Source organism: Mesoplodon bidens (genome assembly GCF_964165515.1).
Source record: "Mesoplodon bidens genome assembly, chromosome: 8".
In the NCBI taxonomy this organism is placed as follows: domain Eukaryota; kingdom Metazoa; phylum Chordata; class Mammalia; order Artiodactyla; family Ziphiidae; genus Mesoplodon; species Mesoplodon bidens.
Window position 1 is genome coordinate 104,219,465 of NC_138165.1, and position 25,133 is coordinate 104,244,597.

A 25,133-nucleotide genomic window follows, 5' to 3' on the forward strand; every position below is an offset into this window, starting at 1 on the left:
TTTCATAACCCAAAGAATTCAGAGCCAGGAAACCAAAGCTTGAATCTTCTTACTAGTGTATGACCTTGAGCAAGGTACTTAATTATTTTGTGCTTTAATTTCCTTACCTAAAATATGGGGATGATCCCTGATGTGTAGGATCAAATAAAACTGTATGTGGAACTCAATAAATGTTGGATTCTCCTTCCTTTGAGCAGTGCTTCTGGGGAAATTCCAAGTTGCCTGTGTCCAGAGTTTGTGGTTAGGGAAACTGGAAGGAAGCTGGCCTGTCAGCCAATCTCTGGAACACAATCAAATTTCACATTTGCATGAATCCTTCATGGTGGAGTCCTGAGTACATCTAAGAGCGAGTGTCCTGGAATCAGAGGTGCTCACATACCTTTCTCTAAACACACACACAGTTATTGGGCCATCCAGTGAGGCTGATGCATGGAGGTGGGGTCCTAGAGCAAACAGCTGAGGGAGGAGGGGACAGGCAGAAGCATCCATGACAGCCTTTCTGTACAGGCTCAAAAGGACAGTCTGTTGAAACTGTGTTTATTAATGGCTAACACCTGTACATACCAGGCACTGTTCCAAGAGTTGCAACTATATTAACTCATTTAGTCCTGGCATCAGTTCTATGAGCTAAGTACTATCATTTCCTTTTCAGATGGAGAAACAGACACAGAGACAGATAAAGCAACTTGACCAAGGTTACACAGCTAGTAAATGGCAGCAATAGGATTTGAACCCAGGCAGTCAGACTCCCAAATCCAAGCTCCAGACCATTACTCTTTGCTGTAATACTTGATGTCTGGGCTGTAGTAAACTTAGCAAAATACCAGGATACAAAGTCAATATACAAAAAATAAATTATATTTCTACTCTCTAGTAGTAAGTGACCATAAATTTTAAAAAATTTAAACAGCACTTACCATATTATTAAAAAGCATACAATACTTAGGAATAAATTTAACAATAGCTATGTAAGTCCTCTACACTGAAAACTACAAAACACTGCTTAGAGAAATTAAAAATACCCAATAAATGAAGAGCTATACCATATTCATGAATTAGAAGGCTCAATATTATTAAGATGCAAAGTGATTCACTGCAATATCGATCAAAATCTCAGCTGGCTTTTTTTTTTGTACAAATTAACAAGGTGACTCTATAATTTCTATCAACATGCAAGGGACCCAGAACACCCAAAACAATATAGAAAAAAAAAGGACAAATTTGGAGAATTTACACTAGCTGACTTCAAAACTTAGTATAAAGCTATAGTCATCAAACCATGATTACCGGGGTATCTACTGCTTGCAATTCAATACATCAAATTCTGATTGATAAACCATATCAGCACAATCAAGTAACTAGCTCTTGTATGTCTTAGCTTCCTCATTTGTTAAGAATGGAGATTACGGAATAGCTGTATGTATCAAGTAGTTATAGTTGTGCTAGTGGAGAGAAAGAGAGGAATTGTGGTGCTAATAGTAGTAGTAAATGTTAAATTCTTATTATATACCAGACACTACGTGAAACAATTGGTATCTATCTTTTATTTATCGCAACCACTGAATCAACTGGGGTCCACTACTATCCACTTTTACAGAAGAAGGCTTAGAGACTTTATATTAGAGAACTAGTCCCCCAGGGATACTCAGTAAGTGGGAAAAGCAATTTAAGATCTATAGATCTATAGATCAAAGTAAGATCTATCTGAAACCACATCTGTGCTCTTAAGCCCCATGTTAGGCTTCCTTGCATAAGAGTTTGCATAAAAGCACCTGAAAAGTTGAAGGCGGTATGCTAGCGTAAGAAATTAGGGCCAGAATAGAGCCATTGGTGTCCTGAATTCTTAAATTTAAGGCAGCTTTAGAAAACGGAAATTACTTAGCAATGATGAATTTTTAACTCAATGCATTTGAAATGTCCTGAACCTGACTAGCTCTCAGTATTTCCAATATCACATGGACGACATTTTTAAAATACAAGGATAAAACTTGAATCCTAAGGAGTAAACATATCGCATACCACCTTACTTACCAACTCCTTATAAGATCAAAAGTCATCTTTAAAATCATCCAAATATAAAAAAAAATCATCCAAATATCAAATTTAGAGCCATGATGCCAACCAATGCAAGCATGACCTTCCAATGTGTTGATCAAGGCCAGATGTTGGCTAGTTTATGGTTCTTGCTACAGTGCATGTTACAGGGGCATTAATGTGTAATTTTTTGAAAATTTTAAAACTAGCTTGTAAACGTGATACTGATCACAGAAAGCTTGAATACTGAGTGAATGTAGTTTCAAAAATTAAACTGCAGCCCAGATAAGAAACGTTGTATATTCAATATCTAGATATATAAATATAAGTACCTTTGGAAGTGATCCCAAACTCAGATATAGTGGTATATGAATCTGATTTCTCTGTATAAAAATATGGAAGTGGATGACCCAAGGCTACGGCAAAGACTGGTATAAAATGCAGCTCTGCACTGAATTTTCAGAATGCAGGGCAGTTCTGAGAGTGCTGGTAGAAAGATGTTTTACACCACACGGTAGAAATGGCCTTGGATCATCTATAGCTGAGATTCAGCCAGAACATATTTCATCTTTCCAAGAAACATTCTAAAAATGAACCAAGATTCTCATTCACTCTATTTTCTCCTCTGCCTCCCCCTCCATCCTCTCTCTCTCAACACATACACACAGACACACATTACAGATAAACAGCTTCAAACTCCATCTCCAATAGTAGGAACTTTTCTGCACTTTCCTGTTCCTGAATAATGTTACAAGTCTAAAAGCAATTATTTTAGATAGCCTTTGGTAAAGTTTCTCTTTTTATTAGCATAACTCTTTAAGAACTTTGGTCAGTCTTTCAATAACCTCTTAAGGTAAATATTTCTGAAAATTCCTCTTGCAGAATATGCAAACCAAATTAGTTACGGTAGCAAAGGCAAGAAGGCTGAAAAACAAAATTTAACATTCTTGGGATCAGCTATGTCCCTGGATACATTCAAACTCCAAAACATGAAGAACTCTATAGAGAACACATGAAATACAGCTTTGTGGAATATTGTAATATAAGTAATAAAAATAATAATAGTAATGTCTCTGAGCTAAAAGATTAGTAAGTTACTGGATGCTAACGGACTAGTGTATCTGGATTTACAATCCTACTTGAAGAATAGAACATGAAAAACTATTTGATAACGTTAACCTAAAGGTGCAGAGAGGATGCTGAAGATGGTGAGACTTCTTGTTTGGAATAGTTTATTTCAAACCATACGAACCTCACACGATGGACATCAGGAAATGTTGGAAGGAAAACACAGTAGCTCCAGAGAAAACCTCTATTTCAAACACAAGGAAGCAACTTCAAAGAGACTTGGGCTTCCCTGGTGGTGCAGTGGTTGAGAGTCCGCCTGCCGATGCAGGGGACACGGGTTTGTGCCCTGGTCCTGGAAGATCCCACATGCCACAGAGCGGCTGGGCCCGTGAGCCATGGCCGCTGAGCCTGCGCATCCAGAGCCTGTGCTACGCAGCGGGAGAGGCCACAACAGTGAGAGGCCCGCGTACCACAAAAAAAAAAAAAAAAAAAAAAGAGAGAGAGACTTAAAACAACCCATTGCAACAAGAAGAAAGTTTAGAAAAGGATGAAAGATTTAAGGATTAAAATGGAAAATAAAACAGAACTGCAAAAGAAATCTAAGCAATGAGGGGCTAATGAAAAAACTATGATTTAGCTAGTTGACTGTTGCTTCAAATTTTGTATTTGAACCAATAGTTATATGAATATGCCTGCTCAGCATTTATTATGTAAAGAAAAAATCAACACCCTTGAAATATACACGTTATGGACATCAGATATTTAAGACCAAAAGAAAACATTTCCAGAAGATTTTAAATTACAAGACAATAAAGTCACTCTATGTAGAAAGCTACTGAGATGTCAGAAGTTTCTGCAATATTAATAAGGGAAATATGGAATAAAGCATTCCTTCCATGAACCTGAACATTTTGTTTCATCTGCACTGCCAAAGTTACAATTATTTCTCTCCTTGCCTATTATAATAGTTTCCTGTGATGAGATTCCCTGTTCTATCTTACCCCTATAGACCAATTCTCCAAATAGCAATGAGCATAATTTACTTAAAATGTAAATATTATCATGGCTTCCAATTGCTCTTAGAATAAAATCTGACCTCCCTCATGAGTGTCAAGTCCTGCGGGCTAGGACTCAGCTGACCACTCTGGCCCCTCTCTCTCGAGGAGCCAGACCACTGGCCTCCATTTGGTTCCCCAGAAGACAAGCTACTCTTCATGCAGAGCCTTGCAACATGCCCTGGACACTGCTGCTCCTACCTGCTTCACAACTGGCTCCTTTTGGTTCTCGGCTTCAACGTTAAGACAGACAGGACTTCTCTGATCACCCCATTCTAGGTATCCCTTTCTTACTGTGTATCACAGTATCCTGCTCAGTACCTTCATAGCACTTCCTTGAATTTGCAGTGACATAGTTGTGGATTTCCTATCATCTGTCTCCCAGCCCACATGACCACGGACTTCCCAGAGGAGGAGCCAAGCTGGCTCCTCTCAACCTCAAGCCCCAGCACCCAACACAGCGGCCACGCTGTAAATATTTATGCAATAGACGGACAAACGAATGGATGAGTGACAGAGGACACACTCTAACAGATTTATTACACACTAGGGTAATGAGTAAAACAGGATTGATAAATATGTTTTAGGTTTGGGGAGTTACAATGAGGAAATATGAAAAAGATGATTGGTCAATTGTTGTTTTAATGACAGAGGTATAAATGAATAATCACTGAATCAAGATGAAGGTAGACAATGTAGTTCATCTAAGGGGCTTGATGAGCTGCAAAGGGAAGCAAAGATAAAGAGGAGCTTTGACTGTCAAAAAACTTATTCTCTAACTGAAGAGACCAGAAGGGCACATTTAGGATGATGAAGGAACAACGTGAGGCCTTTTTTTTCTTTCTGCAAACATTTTACTGAACGATGCCAGTGTGGTGTGAGGTTGGAGGGACTGGCCCAGGCTGTCAACATGGGATCAGTGTGTGCAGCACAGGCTCTAGAGTGGCAGTGATTCCAAAGAAAGATGGCTTATTACCGGGGTGGGGCAGGCCAGGAAAACCTCATGGGAGAGTTGGGTTTTGTGCTGGGCTTCAAAGAAAAGCCCAAGATTTGGCTGGGCAGAGAAGAACGAGGAATGATATTAGAATCAAAGAAGAGGTTTTGGCTGATGTTTATGGAAAACTTAATTGGAACCACATTTGTTCTGGTTCTAAGAAAGCAGACAGTTATGTAAGATAAAGAGGATAAGGGGGAATATCTAGGAAAAGCAATTACAAAAACATCAGATGTAAAAGGCCCAAGGCAATTACATATAAAATGTGACTTTTAATTTTTAAGAAAAGCCATTTGAGAGAGTGAAAACCACTTAAAGGACTTTCTCTTTAGGAGAATAGAAAGACAAATTTAGATCTAAGACAGGAAAATGAAAAATAACTAGGAAATAGTCAGAGGAATGTTAAATCAACTTTTCCCCAGTTCAGCCTAAATAGAGGGAAGGCAGAAGAGATGAAAATTATTTAAAGTAGATGAATTATATGAGCAAAAATAATTGGCTATTAAAAATGGAAATTCAGAGGTTTAGTCAGAAGGTTCTGTGATTTCCTTTGGGCATTCATTCATCTAACCTGTACTAATTGAGACCTACCATGTACCAGGCACTGCTCAAGACCTTATACTCTGGTGAGAAAAACAAATAGAAAGATAAGTAAATATATATCATTAGCTAGTGCTACATGCTACTGAAGCAGGTAAGGGGCAGAGAATAATGGGGGTCATCTTAAATAGTGTAGTTAGGGAGACCTAAATGACCAGAGGGCATGAGCCATATTCAAGCCGGGAGGAAGGGTTCCAGCAGGTGCAAATGCCCAAGGAGCAAGTTGTGTCCAGAGGTGAATGGCGCCCTTTGCAGGACAATTCTCAAGTAATTGGTGTATTTTAAGAACAACAAGCCACCAGCAAAGAGTAGCAAGAAATGCTGCTGGAGAGGCAACCAGGGACGTGTGGGCCCTGGACCACATTTTTTTTTTTTTTTTTTTTTTCAGTACGTGGGCCTCTCACTGTTGTGGGCTCTCCCGTTGCGGAGCACAGGCTCTGGACGTGCAGGCTCAGCGGCCATGGCTCACGGGCCCAGCCGCTCTGCGGCACATGGGATCTTCCTGGACCGGGGCACGAACCCGTGTCCCCTGCATCAGCAGGCGGACTATCAACCACTGTGCCACCAGGGAAGCCCTGGACCACATTTCTGATGGCAGATCACCAAGGTTTGAGAGACGGAGTGAAAACATAGGCTTTCCATTTGAGAAGGATCACTTTGGCTATTGTGTGGAGAATAGACTGCAGGAGACAAGAATGAATCAGAAAGAAAAGCCAGGAAGCTTCCAAGGAGTCCAGACATAACTGGAACCTGGAAGAACCCAAGAGGCTGGGAATCTCGGGCAAATGATGTAACCATTCTCTCTGACATGAAAAACAGGAACATTTCCCTGTAAGAGAGTCAGAGGATTGCCTTCCACACATAAGAAGGATCTTGATGTATCAACTCATGGAAATTCTAAGTCTGGAGAAAAATTTTAAAAAAAGAAAAAAAGATAGGAACTAAGAAATGGGATGTGCAAGGGAGACACAGGTCCTGAAAACCTACCATATATTACCCAGCAAGTCCATGAGACAGGCATTATGTTTTACATAGTATGAAACTGAGACCCAGAAGGGTTAAGTAACTTGACCAAAGCCATCTGGTAACTGACAGTAGTGAAATTCAACACAAGTCTGTCCCTCTCCAAGGACTTAACAAACTTTTAGCCTCAGTTTCTTCATCTGCTTTTTAAAAAAATAACACTCATTTTCATGAATTTTAAATGGGCCGATGTGTAGAAACGCCTAGTTTCCACTTCCACACAAAGAAAATCAATGGGGTGCTAGGCCCTGTTGCTAGGTTTGCCAATGTCGAGACCATATCAGGCATAGGGCCATTATCCCCTTTCTTGTGGACGTCAAGGCTTCTGTTGGCTAAGAAGGCTTTACAGAAACTTTCTTGGGCTGCTCTGAGTAATTAATCCCTGAGGGAACTCTGTAACTGCGCTCTTCAAGCAAGTGGCTCTCAACTCTGACTGCACTGAAACCACCTGGAGAGTTTTTAAAAATTCAGTGCCTGGGCTTCCCTGGTGGCACAGTGGTTGAGAGTCCGCCTGCCGATGCAGGGGACACGGGTTCGTGTCCCGGTCCGGGAGGATCCCACGTGCCGCGGAGCGGCTGGGCCCATGAGCCGTGGTCGCTGGGCCTGCGTGTCCGGAGCCTGTGCTCCGCAACGGGAAAGGCCACAACAGTGAGAGGCCCACGTACCGCAAAAAAACAAAAAACAAAAAAAATTCAGTGCCTGGTTCCCACCTCTGGAGCTACTAACTTAATTGGCCTGAGGTGTGGCCTGCCGTCAGGATTTTTTAAGGAAGATCCACCTTTCCTTCACACAGTTTTTTTCTCTGCTGGTAGCTACAGTGTTTCTTTCTATTTGGTCCTGAGGAGGGAAATGCATACACTATTACGAAGTTTCATAACTATCTTTTTCTCCCAACCAAGACAGATTTAATCTTTGCATGTGGTACGATAGTACTCTACTGCTACAGTATTTATTTACTACTTTTAACCCCCCAAATTCCATTATCATTTATTCTGACAACTGTGTACCAATTTTCCTCTTTTCTTAAACCAACATGCCTCTTTCCTCCGTCCTTATACTTCGGGTGAAATGGACCCCAAATGCCAGCTCCAAGGGTGACTTTGTGTCTAAAGCCTGGCTAGCCAAAGTATTCCATACCATGGCCGCATTGGTTCAGGGGTGGGCAGATGTCTCAATTCAAAACAATCCAAGTCAGCCTCACGGCTTTTGATTTATTGGGAGAAGACAAACTCTGCTCCAGCCATTCTGACAATGGATCCAACACAGGAAAGGAGAGATAAGACTGTTGGAGAGAGAAAAACTCAGGCTTGATGATACTGAGCCCCTGGATCAAGCCATCCTTGAGTTCATCCTGCATATTTGTTACATGAGCCAACCCACTCTTTTTTTTTTTACTAGCCTATTTGAATTGGATTGTTTGTTACTTTAAAATCAAGCTTTTTAATGGATACAGAGATGCTCTAAAAATTATCTTGTATGGAAAACAAAAGGCTGTCACCTAACCTAGCCAATCCTCCTAATAAACATATAATAATAATTAAAAAACATAAATGTATGATAAGAGTAAGGGGAATGAAAGACCCAAAGGAACAGCTGTGGTCTGAGGAAATGGGGTAGAACCAGAAAAGCTTTCACGAGCGTATTTAGGAGTTAGATATAATTGGATTCTTTTAGAATTCTCAAAGACTGCAAATAACATAAGCATCATTCGGGTGTTTTCTAATTGATCGGTATCTCTTCAACTGAGTCTCATCTCTGCACCTGGACCACAAGGTTTCCGGGTTTGTAAAAGTTAACTACAACTTGGGAAGCCCTTTAAACAAGTAGTTCTAGTTCTAGTTCTAGCAGTTTGTCCCACAGAACTAGATGAACAAATGCATAAAAAACACGTGGATGAAAAGTTCTCTGTGGCAGATAAAAAATAGCAAAAAGCAAAAAATCAGAAATGAATAAATGTCCCTTTGGCAGACTCCATCTCCTCAGTGATTCTTAGAAGCTGACGTTCCTAATTCTGTCCTGGCGCCTCTTCTCTTCCCCTCCGTGTGCTTTCCTGGGGGGTGTCACACGTGCCTGTGGCTGAAATTAGGACCTATACGTAGAACCCCCCTGAACTGACCTTTCCAGCCCAGTTCTCTCCCCCATGCTCAGGTTCCTTGTTCATTTGACAATTTCACAGTTCCCTCTGACTCTTCCATGGGCTTCTTGTGCGCATGTCTTATCCTCCCCTCTCAGAGCTGCTCCCTACCCAGGAGCACCCCATACAAGAAGGGGCCCTGCACCTTCTGAAGCTGGCGTGCTCTGCCTGGCCCCACTCCTCCTCCTCTCACAGCCCATCTGTCCATGGCCCTCTGTCTCCATGGTACCACTCTAACTCATTCCACTATGCAGTTCACCTAAATTGCAAGAGATTCCTAACAGGTGTCTCTGATGCTCGAACTCCTCTGGTCCCTTCTTCTCACTTCAGCCACAGTAATCCCTCCCAAATGTTAAAGTTCTGCCCTTTCTGGGCTAAGACTATTCCTGAAGTTACTCTCCGGTGATGCCCAATCACTTGATCATGGTGTTTAAAGGCCCACCTGAGCTGGCTCCTACGATGTCTCCAGCCTTTATTGTCCTTCCATCACATTCTGTGTCACAGCTCTGCAGAACTTCTTTTTGTTCCTCAGATATGCCACCCTCCCTCTCCCCTGCCTCATGCTGTTGATTCTCTCTTCCTGGGAGGATCTCTCCTCTGCCCGCAGCCCTCACTGATTCATCTCGCTGCTGCTTCTCCTCCGGGTCTTGGTTGAAACATTAGCATCCTTGGAACACTTCCTGACTTTCCTCCCAGGCCCCAGTCTCAGTGAGGCATCCCTCTTCTCAACCACCCAATCACCCAAACACAGCTCCATCAGAGCCTTGGTCATATCTTCACACCCGCTATTCCATAAGCACCAAGAGCTAAAGCCCTACCTGTCTTATTCACTCCCGGAGCCCTTGTGATTAGCTGCCACAAGACAGGTAATCAATAAATGGCATGTGAATGATTAAGTCTTTGAAGTACATAATGCCACATTCGTATGATGGAATAAAACACAGCCATTAATAACCACCCTTTAGAAAAATAATTAACAATATAAGATTATTTGAAACACAGTGTTCCCTTTTAGAAACTCATTACAAAAGAGAATGAACAGCGAGATCCAATTTCAGTTTTCTAAAACGTGCGTTAAAAAGATTTCAAAGATGTTCGCATAAAATTTAAAATGATCTCTTTTAAGTATAGAATTGTAGGGGATTTTTTTCTTTGAGCTTATCTGAGCATAGATTCCTTTGATAATCAAGAAAAAGTGATAAAAGTTACGTAAAAATGTTATATAAAGTCCTGGGCTGTAACAGAAAAGAGAGTCATAGTCGAATGCAGTGACAGTGACCAGTGGTGAGTAGATCATCCCATAGGAAGGCCCTGGATCACAGTGACCAGAAGTATTGCTAAGTGTAGAATAGTTAGGAGTTGAAAATGAGGAAGGGACTCTAAAAATGGCAAATTCTTCATAGAAATTACAATAAAATATAATTGGATCAATTTAAAAGAACATTTAGGTTGCGTCCATGACCTGGCTATTGTAATTAGTGCTGCGATGAATGCTGGGGTGCATGTGTCTTTTTGACTTATGGTTTTCTCTGGGTATATGCCCAGTAGTGGGATTGCTGAGTCATATGGTAATTCTATTTTTAGTTTTTTAAGGAACCTCCATACTGTTCTCCATAGTGGCCGAACTTAAATGTCCATCGACAGATGAATGGATAAAGATGTGGTGTGTGTGTGTGTGTGTGTGTGTGTGTGTGTGTATACACACACAATGGAATATTACTCAGTCATAAAAAGGAATGAAATTGGGTCATTTGTAGAGACCTCGATGGACCTAGAAACTGTCATACAGAGTGCAGTAAGTTAGAGAGAAAAACAAGTATCGTATATTAATGCATATATGTGGAATCTAGGAAAATGGTACAGATAAACCGGTTTGCAAGGCAGAAATAGAGACAAAGATGTAGAGAACAAACGTATGGACACCACAGGGGGAAGCAGGGCGGGGGAATGAATTCGGAGATTGAGACTGACATATATACACTAATATGTATAAAATAGATAATTAATAAGAACCTGCTGTCTAGCACAGGGAACTCTACTTCGCTGTACAGCAGAAACTAACACAACACTGTAAAACAACTACACCCCAACAAAAATAAGAATAAAAAAATAAAAGAAGAACAGTGGGAAAACACCTGCAGAAAGGGGTTATATTAAGAAGGAGAAGCCTAAGTATCTATCTTCAGCTGCCTTTTCTCAATATAATATTAGGTCACATGAAATGAGAACTAGATTGGAAAAACAGAGTCGAAGAAAAGTTTACTGAATCAAAAATAGAATATGATAAAGTCATAAACAAGCATCCTTTTACTTTCCCAGCTTTATTTGTTCAATTTCTCTCAGGCCTCGGTCTCTCTGTCAGTCCCACTTAAATATGCTGTAGGAGTCAGAGCCTAGGTCTGAATAGTTCAGAATCAGACCCTGGACTGTATCGTGTGGTATTTTGGTCCAAGTTAGACAAAAATTTCACTCTAGCTTCCTCCGACTGTTATGGTGTAGAGTTGGGGAATGTATAAGGAGATAAAATCTGCTGCAAGAAAAAATAAAAATTCCATTTATTTCTAGGGTATTTGTATTTCTATTGCAAAGCATCTTTGTTGCTTTTAAGAACAATTATATGGACATTCTGCTTCTGATATGGAAATGTAAGCTTTGAACAAACAGACTGTCCCACAAATAACTCTAAACTCCAGACCAAAAAACCCTACACCTACCTCATGACTCTGAAAGTGAACAAAAGCAGGCAAGTTTTGAAGAGGAGTCCAAATATGGAAGCAGCAGCCAGCATGGGCTGAGTTCCATGTCTGGGGAGCCCACCCTGCAGGCATTCTCAGCTGGGACTATGGCCCAGGGAGACCAAGACACTAGCATCAAACCTGCTCTTTCTGTCCAAAGGAACCCCGGGAAGGGGCCCAGGACAGTCACCCCATGAGGAGTGAGGAGGTCCTGGGGAAGAAGAGAATTAGAGAAGGGGACCCCCAAAGTCTTTATCTGAACTCTTCTTGTGTCTCTGGGTGACCCCTAAACCATACACAAATGGGGCACTGAAAGGATGAGGTCCAAACCCTCGCCTCACTGCTGCTATTACTAAGTTTGCAATGAACCTAACCAGTAAGGGGCACCTGGTTACAGCAGTGAACACTGGTTAATCCATCTTGGCTACAGTTTCCTCCCACATAAAATGATACTGCTGCAACTGTTTCCAGCTCTTTACTTATTCATGCATTCAACATGGCTCACAGGTACTCTAGTGCTCGGTGCTCCATGGATACAGAAAAAGTTGAGCATCACTGCCTTGAGGAAGTGTAGAGTCCCGTGAGAAAAAGCAGACATGCACCCAAATAGCTCTCACACAAGGTAGAACTTGATCAGAGAAGGAGCTTGGTGCAGCAGAGAGAACACAGACTCCAGAACCAGACAAAGCTGAACTCGTACCTTGGGTCCACCAAGACCTAGAGCCTCAGGATCTGCCTTGTACAACAGTTGTGGGGATTAAATAGTGGCATCCGTATTAATCACTCACTCTCTGCTAGGCACTTTCTGTGCACTGTATACTCATTTAGTTCTTATAACAACTCATTGGGTAGATATTAATACCACCCACCCTCTAGAAATGCAGAAAATAAGGTATAGGGAATTTCAGCTTACTTGCCCAAGGTCACCAAGTGCTAAGTGATCCAACAGATTCAAACTCAAGCAGCAAGTCTGCTCGAGCCCCAGCTGTTAACTGTTATGCTTTGTTGAATAATAACTTCAAGTGCGAAACACAGTGCTTAACACAGAGTAGGCACTCAACAAGTGGGCAATATCATCACAACTGTTATTATTACTGCTGCTGCTGTGTGATTACAATGATTACCCACAAGAGAGAAAGAGTTGAAGTTCAAGGCGTTTACCTGAAATAATGCTAAAGAATCTTTATGTGCATGTCTAGACACACACCTTAAGAAACCAGAATTTGTGGTGACCTCTTTAGGTATAGCCTACCTCTTTTTAAAAAGAAAAGCACCAAGTTATCATTATTTATTTCTTCATTCACTCATCACACTGTAACTTCCAACTGCCATCTGCCAGCACTAAACCGAGCATCAGGACGGTTCCCAGAGGGGAAGTAGAGATAAAAGTGAGGAACAGGACCCATCACTCACTAAAATGAGTACAGCTGGTCCCCACTGCTAATGGGAGAAGCAGACAAACAAAATTCCTTGCAGTATTTTGAAACAATCTCAGAGAAACTGTGCTATGTGGAAAAATGAAAAGAAAAAGAACAAAAAGGAAATATGAACTTAGCAATAAATCAAAAATTAATCAGCATGCACCAAACACAGAAATAAAATTTTACTCACACTTAATAAGTCTTAATACCCTGCTTTGTTTCCAAAAGATGAAACTATATACCACTTGGAACGCCAAGGATCTCAGCTGTTACGATTCCTAAATGAAGTGGTGACTTAGGGATAATGCCAAATTTTAAAAGAATAAGAATAGTATTTTATTTGGGGCTTTTATGAGGACATGTTGCACATTTCTTAAATAAATACATGCAGTTCTATATGATCCTAAGACAGTACTTTCACCAAATCCTACATACCAGGATACTGGGGAAAACAACCAAATCCCAGAACTATATAACTCCTAAATCCTTATTGGGTAACATGCCAATTTCTGAACAATACACATGATCTCAGAGATAATTTTTATGACATGTGCGGCTATTGCCTATAAATCCCTTTAAGATGAAAGGTATTACCCTGATATTTGAGTTGGACAAAAGAACTTATATGGCTAGATTACTCAAGGTTATAAAATGTTGATAAACAAATATAGTTTGGATAAACCCTTGGAACACGTTGCAGTGGGATTTAACCTACAGGGCCTTCAGGCCAACGTTAAGTTTTAGACTCAGGCCTTCCTTAGAGATTATGAAACTTTTCTCTACAAACATTGCTTGAAACAACAAGATGGATTTATTGATTTAGCAAGGGATTAGGAGTAAGGACACTTAAAGGTAATAGTGAACCCTTATACAACAAGGAAGCATGGCTGGAAGAGAGAAAAAAGACATGGGGCTTCCCTGGTAGCGCAGTGGTTGGGAGTCCGCCTGCCGATGCAGGGGACACAGGTTCATGCCCCGGTCCGGGAAGATCCCACGTGCCGCGAAGTGGCTGGGCCCGTGTGCCTGCACATCCAGAGCCTGTGCTCCGCAACGGGGGAGGCCACAACAGGGAGAGGCCCGCATACCGCAAAAAAAAAAAAAAAGACATGACCCACCCAAGGTGATAGGGCTATATTCATCACCACCATCATCATCATCATTATCATCATCATCACCATCATCATCACACCTAACATTTGTGCAACACATACTATTTGCCAAGCACAGTGCTAAGGGTTTTTAGGGTTTTTTCTGTGCTTCGTATCAACTGATAAAGGGTATGCTACTATCGTTCTCCTTTTCTAAATGAGGAAAATGAGCCTCAGAGAAGCAAAAAGCTGTAAAAGAAGTGGGTCCAGACTTCAAACCCAAGCAGTGTGACCCAAAAAACCCACATTCATAACCACTTCACTCTCCCACTCGTCATCAAGCCCAGACTCAGGTCTCCTGAGCTCCAGGCCACAGAAGGACACCAGCTGTCCACACTTGGCAACCAAGTTTCCAAGTTACAAGATCTGCATGTCTGTACAGATGTCCAACACGCACATGAAAAGATGTTCAACATCTCTAATTATTAGAGAAATGCAAATCAAAACTACAATGAGGTACCATCTCACCCAGTCAGAACAGCCATCATTAAAAGGTCTACAAATAACAATTCTGGAAAGGGTGCAGAGAAAAGGGAACCCCCCTACACTGTTGGGGGGAATGTAAACTGGTACAGCCACTATGGAAAAGAGTATGGAGGTTCCTCAAAAAATTAAAAATAGAGCTACCAAATGATTCAGCAATCCCACCCCGGGGCATATATCCAGACAAAGCTATAATTCAAAAAGATACATGCACCCCTATGTTCACTGCAGCACTATTTAGTAGCCAAGACATGGAAACAACCTAAATGTCCATTGACAGATGAATGGGTAAACAAGATGTGGTACATATATACAATGGAATACTGCTCAGCCATAAAAAAGGAATGAAATAATGCCATTTGTGGCAACATGGATGGACCTAGAGATTATCATACTAAGTGAAGTAAGTCAGAAAGAGAAAGACAAATAACGTATGATATCACTTACATGTGGAATCTAAAATATGATACCAATGAATTTATCTATAAAACAGAAACAGACTCACAGACATAGAGAACAGACTTGTGGTTGCCCAGGGGGAGGGGGGTGGGGAAGGGATGGATTGAGAGTTTGTGATTAGCAGATGCAAACTGGTATATATAGAATGAATAAACAACAGGGTCCTACTGTGTAGCATAGGGAAATATATTCAATATCCTGTTATAAACCATAATGGAAAAGAATATGAAAAAGAATGTATGTGTGTGTATATATATATACGTATATATACATATATGTGTGTATATATATATACATATATATACATATGTGTGTGTATATATATATATATATAAATAACTGAATCACTTTACTGTACAGCAGAAATTAACACATTGTAAATCTACTATACTTCATTAAAATTAAAAAAAATTTTTTTTAAAGATCTGCATGTCTGACCGTGGATCCAACGTTGCATTCTAAGAGTGAGAGGACTGAAGGTGAGTCCTCTATCCGGTTGCAATACTTGCCGTCATAATTGTAATGCAACAGAAGTTCATCCAAATTTTATTTATCTGTAATCCTAGCCAAGGGTGTCACACCAGAAAACGTCTTTACATTCATGTTTTTAAGATACACTGGATCAAATGATATTTCCTCAAAATCGTCATGAAGCCCCCTATGCTCACTTTGTCTCTGATTACCATATGCCTTCTCTAATAGGTGGATGCCAGGAAGGTCATTAGATTCTATGAGACGTGCCAGCGCGATGCAAATGGTCACACAGGCAGGGCCGACAAATGTGCTTTACTGCTGAATGTTTTTATCACCACTGTTTTCTTTTTATTCTTTGTTCTACTTCTAATTCTCAGAAGAAAAATTTTTTAAACGAGATGCTGAAGCAAAGACGATGGCTAGACAGTAATACACAGATTTTACTTATTTGTGTATTCAAAAATACTCATATATTTAAATATACATATTTAAATACCAATAAGCGGTGATGGTAAGTATTTATAATTAGTCCTCCTCAGAGTAAAAATGCATTTAGTTCAAAATTTAAGGACCTCAAAGTTCTAAATCAAACATAAAAACAATATCAATGTAAAGAATATACACAGAGGCAATAAAACCAGCTCCCAATTATTTACCTTTGTTGTTTTCAATAAGTTAAAAATAAGAAAACACTCATGACAAGTTTACTTTTGTTTCTTAACAACCCCACTCTAACCAGAATCTGAAACTGCACTTTTCAAATATGGACCTAGCTAAAATTAAGTAGAAATTCAAAGAAAAGACAGGGCTCACTGATGAAGGATAAAAATGTAAGTATAGAAGAGCGAATACCTTCCAGAAGGAGAACTCATGTGATAATTACTGTACAAGCTGTCTCTCAGGCCTCCCCAACCTTGAACTTTTGGAGAGAGGTTAAAAAGAGATGGGTCCTCAGGAAAAAATGTAACCTCTAAGGACTCAGCCCAGATCAGATGGAAAAGGATCCTTGAAGGAAATAGGATGAAGATGAAAAGGACAGAAAAGAGCAAGGATGTGAATGAGCAGTGTTGAAAGCACTATCCAGAGGGAAAACCAGTTTTAATAGCTTTCTGGACTGGGAGAGATTATTGTAAAAGGATTTCACTGCACTTACAAAAAAAAAAAAGGAAAAAAATAATTTTTCTAGCTTTTTCCAGACTTAAGGTTTTTAAGCAGTGACATTTAGAAGTTTTAAAACCCAACAAACTGAATTTATTTTACTCATGACTATGGTTACAAAGACCATCTTTTAAAATAAACAAAATAAAATTTACTTTAAAGAATATATTCAGAGATGGTATAGGCCAAGGGTTAAGAATGTTAGTGCTAAGTTACCTGGGTTTCAATTTCTAGCTATGTGATCTCAGGCAAGTTATTTACCCTCTCATGCCTCAGTTTCTCAATCTGTTCAATGGAAATATTAATATAATTTGCTTCATAGTATTGTAACCTTCGAATGAGTTACTAAGCATAGTGTGAGCGACTTCTAAGTGTTGACTTTTAAACTAAATTAATATACAAATATCTATTAACCTCCTACTAACATAAAATATGGAACTAAAAGCTCCATGATAGGATAATGAGAGTTAGTAAGACAGAGATGAACAAAATACATTTCCCACCCTCAAAGAATATCACAGGGAAACAGGGCAGACAGAATCAACACAAACATGCAAAGGAGCAAGTAAAAATGGGGCAGAGAGCAAATAATATTAGGAAATAATTACTTATTTTCTTTGGTGTGGTATTGTAGATATCAAGGAGAATGTTCTTGTTCTGATTTATTCTGTTCTTAAACTGATTTATTTGGGGATGAAATGTGATGATGCCTATAATTTACTTTCAAATTACTTTGCAAAAAAACAAACTATAGGGGCTTCCCTGGTGGCGCAGTGGTTGAGAGTCCGCCTGCCAGTACAGGAGATGCAGGTTCGTGCCCCGGTCCGGGAAGATCCCACATGCCGTGGAGCGGCTGGGCCCGTGAGCCATGGCCGCTGAGGCTGCGCGTCCGGAGCCTGTGCTCCGCAACGGGAGAGGCCACAACAGTGAGAGGCCCTCGTACCACAAAAAAACAAAAAAAAAACTATATATGTAAATACAAAGCAAACATGCCAAAATGTTAATCACTGCGCGGGGGGCGGTGGGGGGAGGAAAAAGAAAGAAAAGGAGGCAGGCAAGGGTCAAGTGCTGGCTCTGAACTTTAGAACACTGTGCGGACTTGAAACGCTTTCAAACTTGTTTTCACAGCGTGGCTGATATGAGAAAACTCCTGGAGACGCAGGCCTTTTCTAAGTGCAAGGTACTCTGTAAATATTAGTTTCTACAAAAAGCACCCTAAGAACAGGTCAGTGGGAGGGGCTGCTTTTAAAATGCTGGCTGCTGGGAGGCTTCAAAACATCGCAATGAATCCTTCCGCATTATAACTGAAGGCACTTTCCCTGGTCAGTCTTCAGTGAAGGTAAACCTCCAGATGAAAGTCTTCCTATGAAGACTTGCTGGGAAATTCATCTGCATCATTTCAATTCTAAATCATCACATTTTCTCTAGGCTTTATCAAGACAGCATGGAGGAATTGATAGGCTACTGGATAAAGGAGAAGGTCTCTAGACAACCCTATTGACGGCCAGGTTTAAATGACTACCTATAGACCAAGGTCTCTGTGTATAGACTTGGCCCAGACATCCCCGCTCACTTCCAGACTCACAGCAACTGCCCAGCTGCTGTCTCCACTTGAATGTCACACTCAACGTGTCCAAAATAGAACACTTTTCCTCCATGTTTCTTTTTCTCCATGAATGGCACAACCAACCGTAAAGTAAGAGAAGCCGCAGACTTGCCCCATCACTCTCCCTCCCCCTCCATATCCCATCCATCAACAGGCCCCTCCATTTTCCCTGCCAAGTTCTCCCAAATCCATCAGCTTCTCTCCTTTTCAAATTCTACCTTCCCTTCCTAGCAGTCAACATCGATTTCCCAGATTTCTACAACAGTCCCCCAAACTTTTCTGCTTACTCCCAGTCTTGTCTCTCTCCAACCCACATTCCACACTGCTCCACAAGAAAAATGTCAAATTCCTGTTTACATTTTTCAGTGGTTTAATAGTAATAATCATTATTAGGAAAACAGTCATGATAAGGTGCCTAATACTTACTGAGCACTTAGCCAGGCACTGTGCTAAGCACTTGACCTAAGCATCTTCTCATTCCATCCTCAGGGGCCCTAGGAAGTGGGCGTTATCACTGTCCCAATTTTACAGATTAAAAAACTGAGACACACAGGCTTCCCTGGTGGCGCAGTGGTTGAGAGTCCACCTGCTGATGCAGGGGACACGGGTTCGTGCCCCGGTCTGGGAAGATCCCACATGCCGCGGAGCGGCTAGGTCCATGAGCCATGGCCGCTGAGCCTGCGCGTCCGGAGCCTGTGCTCCGCAACGGGAGAGGCCACAACAGTGAGAGGCCGGTGTACCGCAAAAAAAAAGAAACCAAAAACAAACAAACAAAACAAAACAAAAAGACAAAAAACTGAGACACAGAGAAGTATGAAATCGCTTGCCCAAGCACAGAGCTGGTGAGCAAGAGGCAAAACGGGCTTCAAACCTAAGCCTCTGCCCTCTAGTCTGGGTTGAATATGACATGCCCCAACACCACGCACAAAGCCCTGTGAAGCCCTGAGGACTCAGCCGTCGTCACCCACTTTCTTCCCCTTTCCCTTTGTTCCTCGGTGATGCCCTCAACTGCGCCAGCCTCCTCCTTCTCGTCATTCAGGGTCTTCACACGTGGGCATCTCTCCCGGGTCCCCAAAGCTAAGCAGATCCTTGTGCATCTTCAAGGCACCGATTCCTGCTTGTAACTATGGACTTACCTGTGTCTGCACCATGGGAGGGGCCCTTTCAGCTTTGCCAACCCTAGGGCCCAGCACCCAGCTCAGTGCCTGGCATGTAGGATGTGCTTGGCAAATCTTTATCAACTAGAAAACGGAGCATGAGTGAGCACAAAATTCCTGGGCTCTGGTTCAAGGGTCATCCTTTACTACCAGTGTGACTTTGTGCAAGTCACTACCTCTCAGAGCCTCTGGGCTGGCATCTGAACTTCCTGGCAGCAATCAGAACTATGTTAATAAAGCACTTTGGAGCTTTCAAAGACCTCTCCCCAAAATCCCATTCGATCCCAAAATGTCCCTGTGAGGGAAGCAGGGTCCTCATCACACATATTCACTAGAAAAGGGAAAGGAGGATCGGATGGGGTTGGGGAATTAATGATTTGTCAGCAGTCAATCAGCCGCTGACCCTGAAGCCCGCCCTTGACTCTAAGCACAGCCTACAACCAGAGTTAGATGGCAAACGACTAACCCAGGGTGTGGCAAAGCTGTAAGAAACTGCCCGGCGCTCTGTACATTGGGTGACAATTGGTGCCGCTGACTCACTCATCCGCCTGCCAACGTTTCCAGTTTTCCCGTTTGCTTAAGACACTCAAGTGAAGAGTGGAGATGGTCCAGCACATTTAACTCCATTATCATGGTAACCACATCCATCACAAGCACACACAGCTTGGGGATAACCAAAAGAGCCACAGCCACTCGTTCCTGCCTCTGCCCAGGGGAGCAGAAGCCGGGACACAGAATTCACTTCCTTAGCCACTGTTCAGTGGTCAAACTATGAAAGCGGATGAGGCACTGTCGACAGTGGCTGCCACCCCTGGCAACCCTGAGCCCTCCGGTTACCCAGGAGGTCGGTGGCCTTTTATCAACACCCATCTGTACCACTGCCCCACTCCAGCCTCTCAGCCAGGGGCAGTTCAGGTTATTCTGAGTACAGAGATGTTTCCTTATACACGCAGACGCTACATTTAATCACTTGAAAGGATGTCAGCCTACTCTATGTAGTTGTCAAGGTCACTTCTGTGGATCAGGAGCTCACATGCTCCTGATTATGTTGGGGGGGGGGGGGAAACACCTCTAATATCATGTTATTCTTACAATATTAAAGGTTTATAGCCTTCCATAACATCCTTCCAAGCAGAAATGGGAAGAAAATTTCCTCCAAGTACAAAATCATTCCTTGAACACCGGTTCCATAGCTGGGATTATCTGCCTGCTTCTTCAAGGTGAAACTGAAAACAGTACAACTATTTTTTTTATTAAAAGTAGCTCTAAAGATGTGGCTTTCCAGGGGACTAGAAGTCTCCAAGATGTTATAAAGCTGATTTAAAGACAAAAACAGGTGAACTTTATGTTGAAATTTTTTTAACGTAAACCAAATGCATAGTTTAAAAAATAGGAATCTTAACAAGTAAAATTTGCCATTAGAAAGAAATTCCATTTTATTATAGTTATTCATTTTCAACATATAAATGAAAATTGCAGAAATTTTGAGATTATGTCTAATATTCAGACATAATTTCTAAGCTATTCTAGCACAGAGCTTAAAAGGAAAGGACCATCTTATATCTTGTTTTATGAATGGAACAAAATAGGAAGTTCTCTTGAGTAGAGATTTTTCAGAAAATTGAAGTACAAGGTCATCAAATTAATGTATGATTTAAACTGGAAAACGTAAGTTATTCCTGGGGTAATAATATTTACCTTCTGGACACTGGCAGGTGAATCCACTGAGATCAGAAATGCAGGTTGCTCCATTCCTGCATGGGTCTAGGATACAATAGTCAATCTTGGATTGGCAAAGCTCTCCAGTATAACCTGAACAAAACAAGACAGACATTTATAAAATATTTTGTCTCAAAACTCTGATGAACCACCCCATGAGTTGATGCAGTCAACTGGTACCCATCCAACCAAGGCAGCAGCATTAAGCTAGTCTCCCAGGCAATCCTTGATCTAATTTGGTTTTACAACAAGAAACAATCAGAGCCGTTTAGAATCATAGTTCAAAAGTCATTTGCTTTGCAAAAATCTTTATTGCAGGACTTCCCTAGTGGCGCAGTGATTAAGAATCCACCTGCCAATGCAGGGAACACGGGTTCAAGCCCTGGTCCAGGAAGATCCCACATGCCATGGAGCAACTAAGCCTGTGCACCACAACTACTGAGCCTGTGCTCTAGAGCCCGCGAGCCACAACTACGGAAGCCTGTGTGCCTAGAGCCCATGCTCTGCAACAAGAGAAGCCACTGCAATGAGAAGCCCATGCACCGCAACGAAGAGTAGTCCCCGCTCACCACAACTAGAGAAAGCCCACGCAGCAACGAAGACCCAACGCAGCCAAAAAAAAAATCTTTATGCAAGGAGATACTTTTTTCAACGTTAGCTCCGAATTTTATTTTAAAATATTAGTCAGAACCTTCAGAAACAGCTTGAAGACCACTGTCTTTTCCTTCTGACCTAAGGAAAAACAGGCTCTATAATATAATGTCTTGCTTGACCACTGAGATGACAGCCACTTTCCCAAGGTCATCCCAGTAGCTATTAAAAAAAAAAAAAACACTAGGAAAATTGCCAGGTAGGTATTAAAATTTTTTAACTTTTTATATTTTACAGCTAGAAGACCCTCGGTGTTCAATTCACACCCTATCCCTTCATTTTAAAGACAAAAAGGTTGAGACACATATAATATTAAGCACATGTCTGTGTGCATCTTAATTCTAATTTTTTTTTTTTTTTCTTTTTGCGGGCCTCTCACTGTTGTGGCCTCTCCCATTGCAGAGCACAGGCTCCGGACGCGCAGGCTCAGCGGCCATGGCTCACGGGCCCAGCCGCTCCCCAGCATGTGGGATCTTCCTGGACTGGTGCACAAACCCGTGTCCCCTGCATCGGCAGGTGGACTCTCAACCACTGCACCACCAGGGAAGCCCCCTTAATTCTAATTTGAAGCACAAACCCAACCCAGTAAATTTTCTCAGTGAAGCAAGCCTCCAGTGGTGATTTTTTTGGGTAATAACATAACCACATATGTGTGATGAGAAAATAAGGACTTGTATCTATTGGAATACCCATGCAGCTGAGAAGTCTCAAATAAATTCCCAATACTTTAACCTTGAAAACAAAGCCCCCCAAAAGGCAAGTTTAAAAAATAACATGCAATTATGTTTTTTAGTTTAAAGTGGAAAATGATTATGAAAGAAAATTTGGAAAATACAAGATTTAAAATAGAAAGAGAAAAAAGTTACCCTTAGCTATGTTATTTGAGTGACAGAATTATTAATACTTTGGAGATAATTCCTATCAGAAATGTTTATGCACAGATATTTCCTGCAAAATTATAATCATACTCTAACATTTTGTGCTTTCCAGGATGTACATAAAGTACATTAAAAACTTGTCTTTCTGAATTATTCATTTTGAAAGACTGTCATTAGCACATGTATTTGCAAAAATAAATCAATGTTAGGAGAAAGATGATTGGCCTGAGCTTCAGTGGCCTGCCAAACTAGTCTAAATTACAGACTGTGATCATGGAGGTCATTGTTTGCAATCCTACTCTTCCTTACAGGCTTTAAAACAGTCTAGGGGACTGTAGCTAATTCACGGGTATGAAAAGAGTAAGATAGTCATGTAAACTAAAAATCCAAACACCAGAACAAAAATCTACTCCAAAATTCAGAACAGAATATCTTAATATAACAATTTTATGTTAACATATTTGCAAATAAAATGTCTAAATTCAGAATAATTCACATTTTGTCCATTTAATTTCATCTAGTCTTATACTTCCATATCATCCCTGTGGGTATCTTAAAGAAAATGCCTTGTCACCTATAAAGACTTCATTATGCATCCCTAACTAAAAGAGATTTATTTTGAAAAGATCACTTTTAATGGCCTCCTTAATGAATGTCTGGTCCCATTTACAAATTCAGTTAAACACTCTATATTTATTAATATCAACAATTTCTTTTTAAGAACCACATTGTCTGATAATACACAAATCTTCCCAGGCTAATAGATCTAAATTGTTTTTTTGTTGTTGTTGTTTGGTTTTTTTTGGCTGCTCTCTGCGGATTGAAGGATCTTCATTTCCTGACCAGGGATTGGATCCAGGCACCCTGCAGTGGAAGTGCAAAGTCCTAACCACTAGACAGCCAGGGAATTCCCTAACAGATCTAATATTAAATTAAAACTATAAGCAAGGTGAATCTTCAGTGCTGTTAAATTCTCCAATATCGTACTCAAGTTTAGTAAGATTTCAATCCAAGAGGATAATCCATGTTTGTGATGTGTGGATGTTAGGGACTGTCATAATGGTTAGGGGGTCACACCGGCATTCCATGGTGGAGATGCTGAAGCCCTGCACAGCCTAAAATGGTCCAGAATAACACAGTTTTCTCACTCAAATGCCAGTAGTCCCCTCCAATGAAGAACACTGCTCAAGGATCAGTCACTATACCATTGCTTTCTGTTCCCAAGCTTTAAAAGCATTATATATTGGGGGTTTTTTTGGTGTGACTTTTTTTTTTAACACCTTTAATGGAGTATAATTGCTCTACATTGTTGTGTTAGTTTCTGGTGTATAACAACGTGAAGCAGCTATACGTATACATATATATATCCCCATATCCCCGCCCTCTTGCGTTTCCCTCCCACCCTCCCTATCCCACCCCTCTAGGTGGTCACAAAGCACCAAGCTGATCTCCCTGTGCTATGTGGCTGCTCCCCACTATCTATTTTACATTTGGTAGTGTATATATGTCAATTCTACTCTCTCACTTCGTCCCAGCTTACCTTTCCCAATTCCTTTGTCCTCAAGTCCATTCTCTACATCTGCATCTTTATTCCTGTCCTGCCCTTAGATTCATCAGAACCATTTTTTTTAGATTCCATATATATGTGTTACCATATGGTAATTGTTTTTCTCTTTCTGACTTACTTCACTCTGTATGACAGACTCTAGGCCCATCAACCTCACTACAAATAACTCAATTTCATTTCTTTTCATGGCAGAGCAATATTCCATTGTATATATGTGCCACATCTTCTTTATCCATTCATCTGTCGATGGACACTTAAGTTGCTTCCATATCCTGGCTATTGTAAATAAAGCTGCAATGAACATTGTGGTACATGACTCTTTTTGAATTATGGTTTTCTCAGGGTATATGCCCAGTAGTGGGATCGCTGGGTCCTATGGTAGTTCTATTTTTAGTTTTTTAAGGAGCCTCCATGCTGTTCTCCATAGTGGCTGTATCAATTTACATTGCCACCAACAGTGCAGGAGGGTTCCATTTTCTCCACATCCTCTCCAGCATTTATTGTCTGTAGATTTTTTGGTGATGGCCACTCTGACTTGTGTGAGGTGATACCTCACTATACTTTTGATTTGCATTTCTCTAATGATTAGTGATATTAAGCATCTTTTCATGTGTTTGCTGGCAATCTGTATATCTTCTTTGGAGAAACGCCTATTTAAGTCTTCTGCCCATTTCTGGATTGGGTTGTTTTTGTTTTTTTGATATTGAGCTGCATGGGCTGCTTGTATATTTTGGAGATTAATCCTTTGTCAGTTGCTTAATTTGCAAAT

At 40.9% G+C, this 25,133-nt stretch overlaps 1 protein-coding gene across 1 annotated transcript in view; it reads right to left on the reverse strand.

The window, feature by feature from the left end:
* DNER (delta/notch like EGF repeat containing) overlaps positions 1 to 25,133 on the reverse strand; it is a gene marked incomplete at both ends in the record, with an annotated part of 323,334 nt that overhangs the window by 79,338 nt on the left and 218,863 nt on the right. Inside the window, one exon of the mRNA XM_081243331.1 lies at positions 21,248 to 21,361. Within this exon, the coding sequence (XP_081099457.1) occupies positions 21,248 to 21,361 (114 nt within the window). The remainder of the gene's footprint in view (positions 1 to 21,247; positions 21,362 to 25,133) is intronic.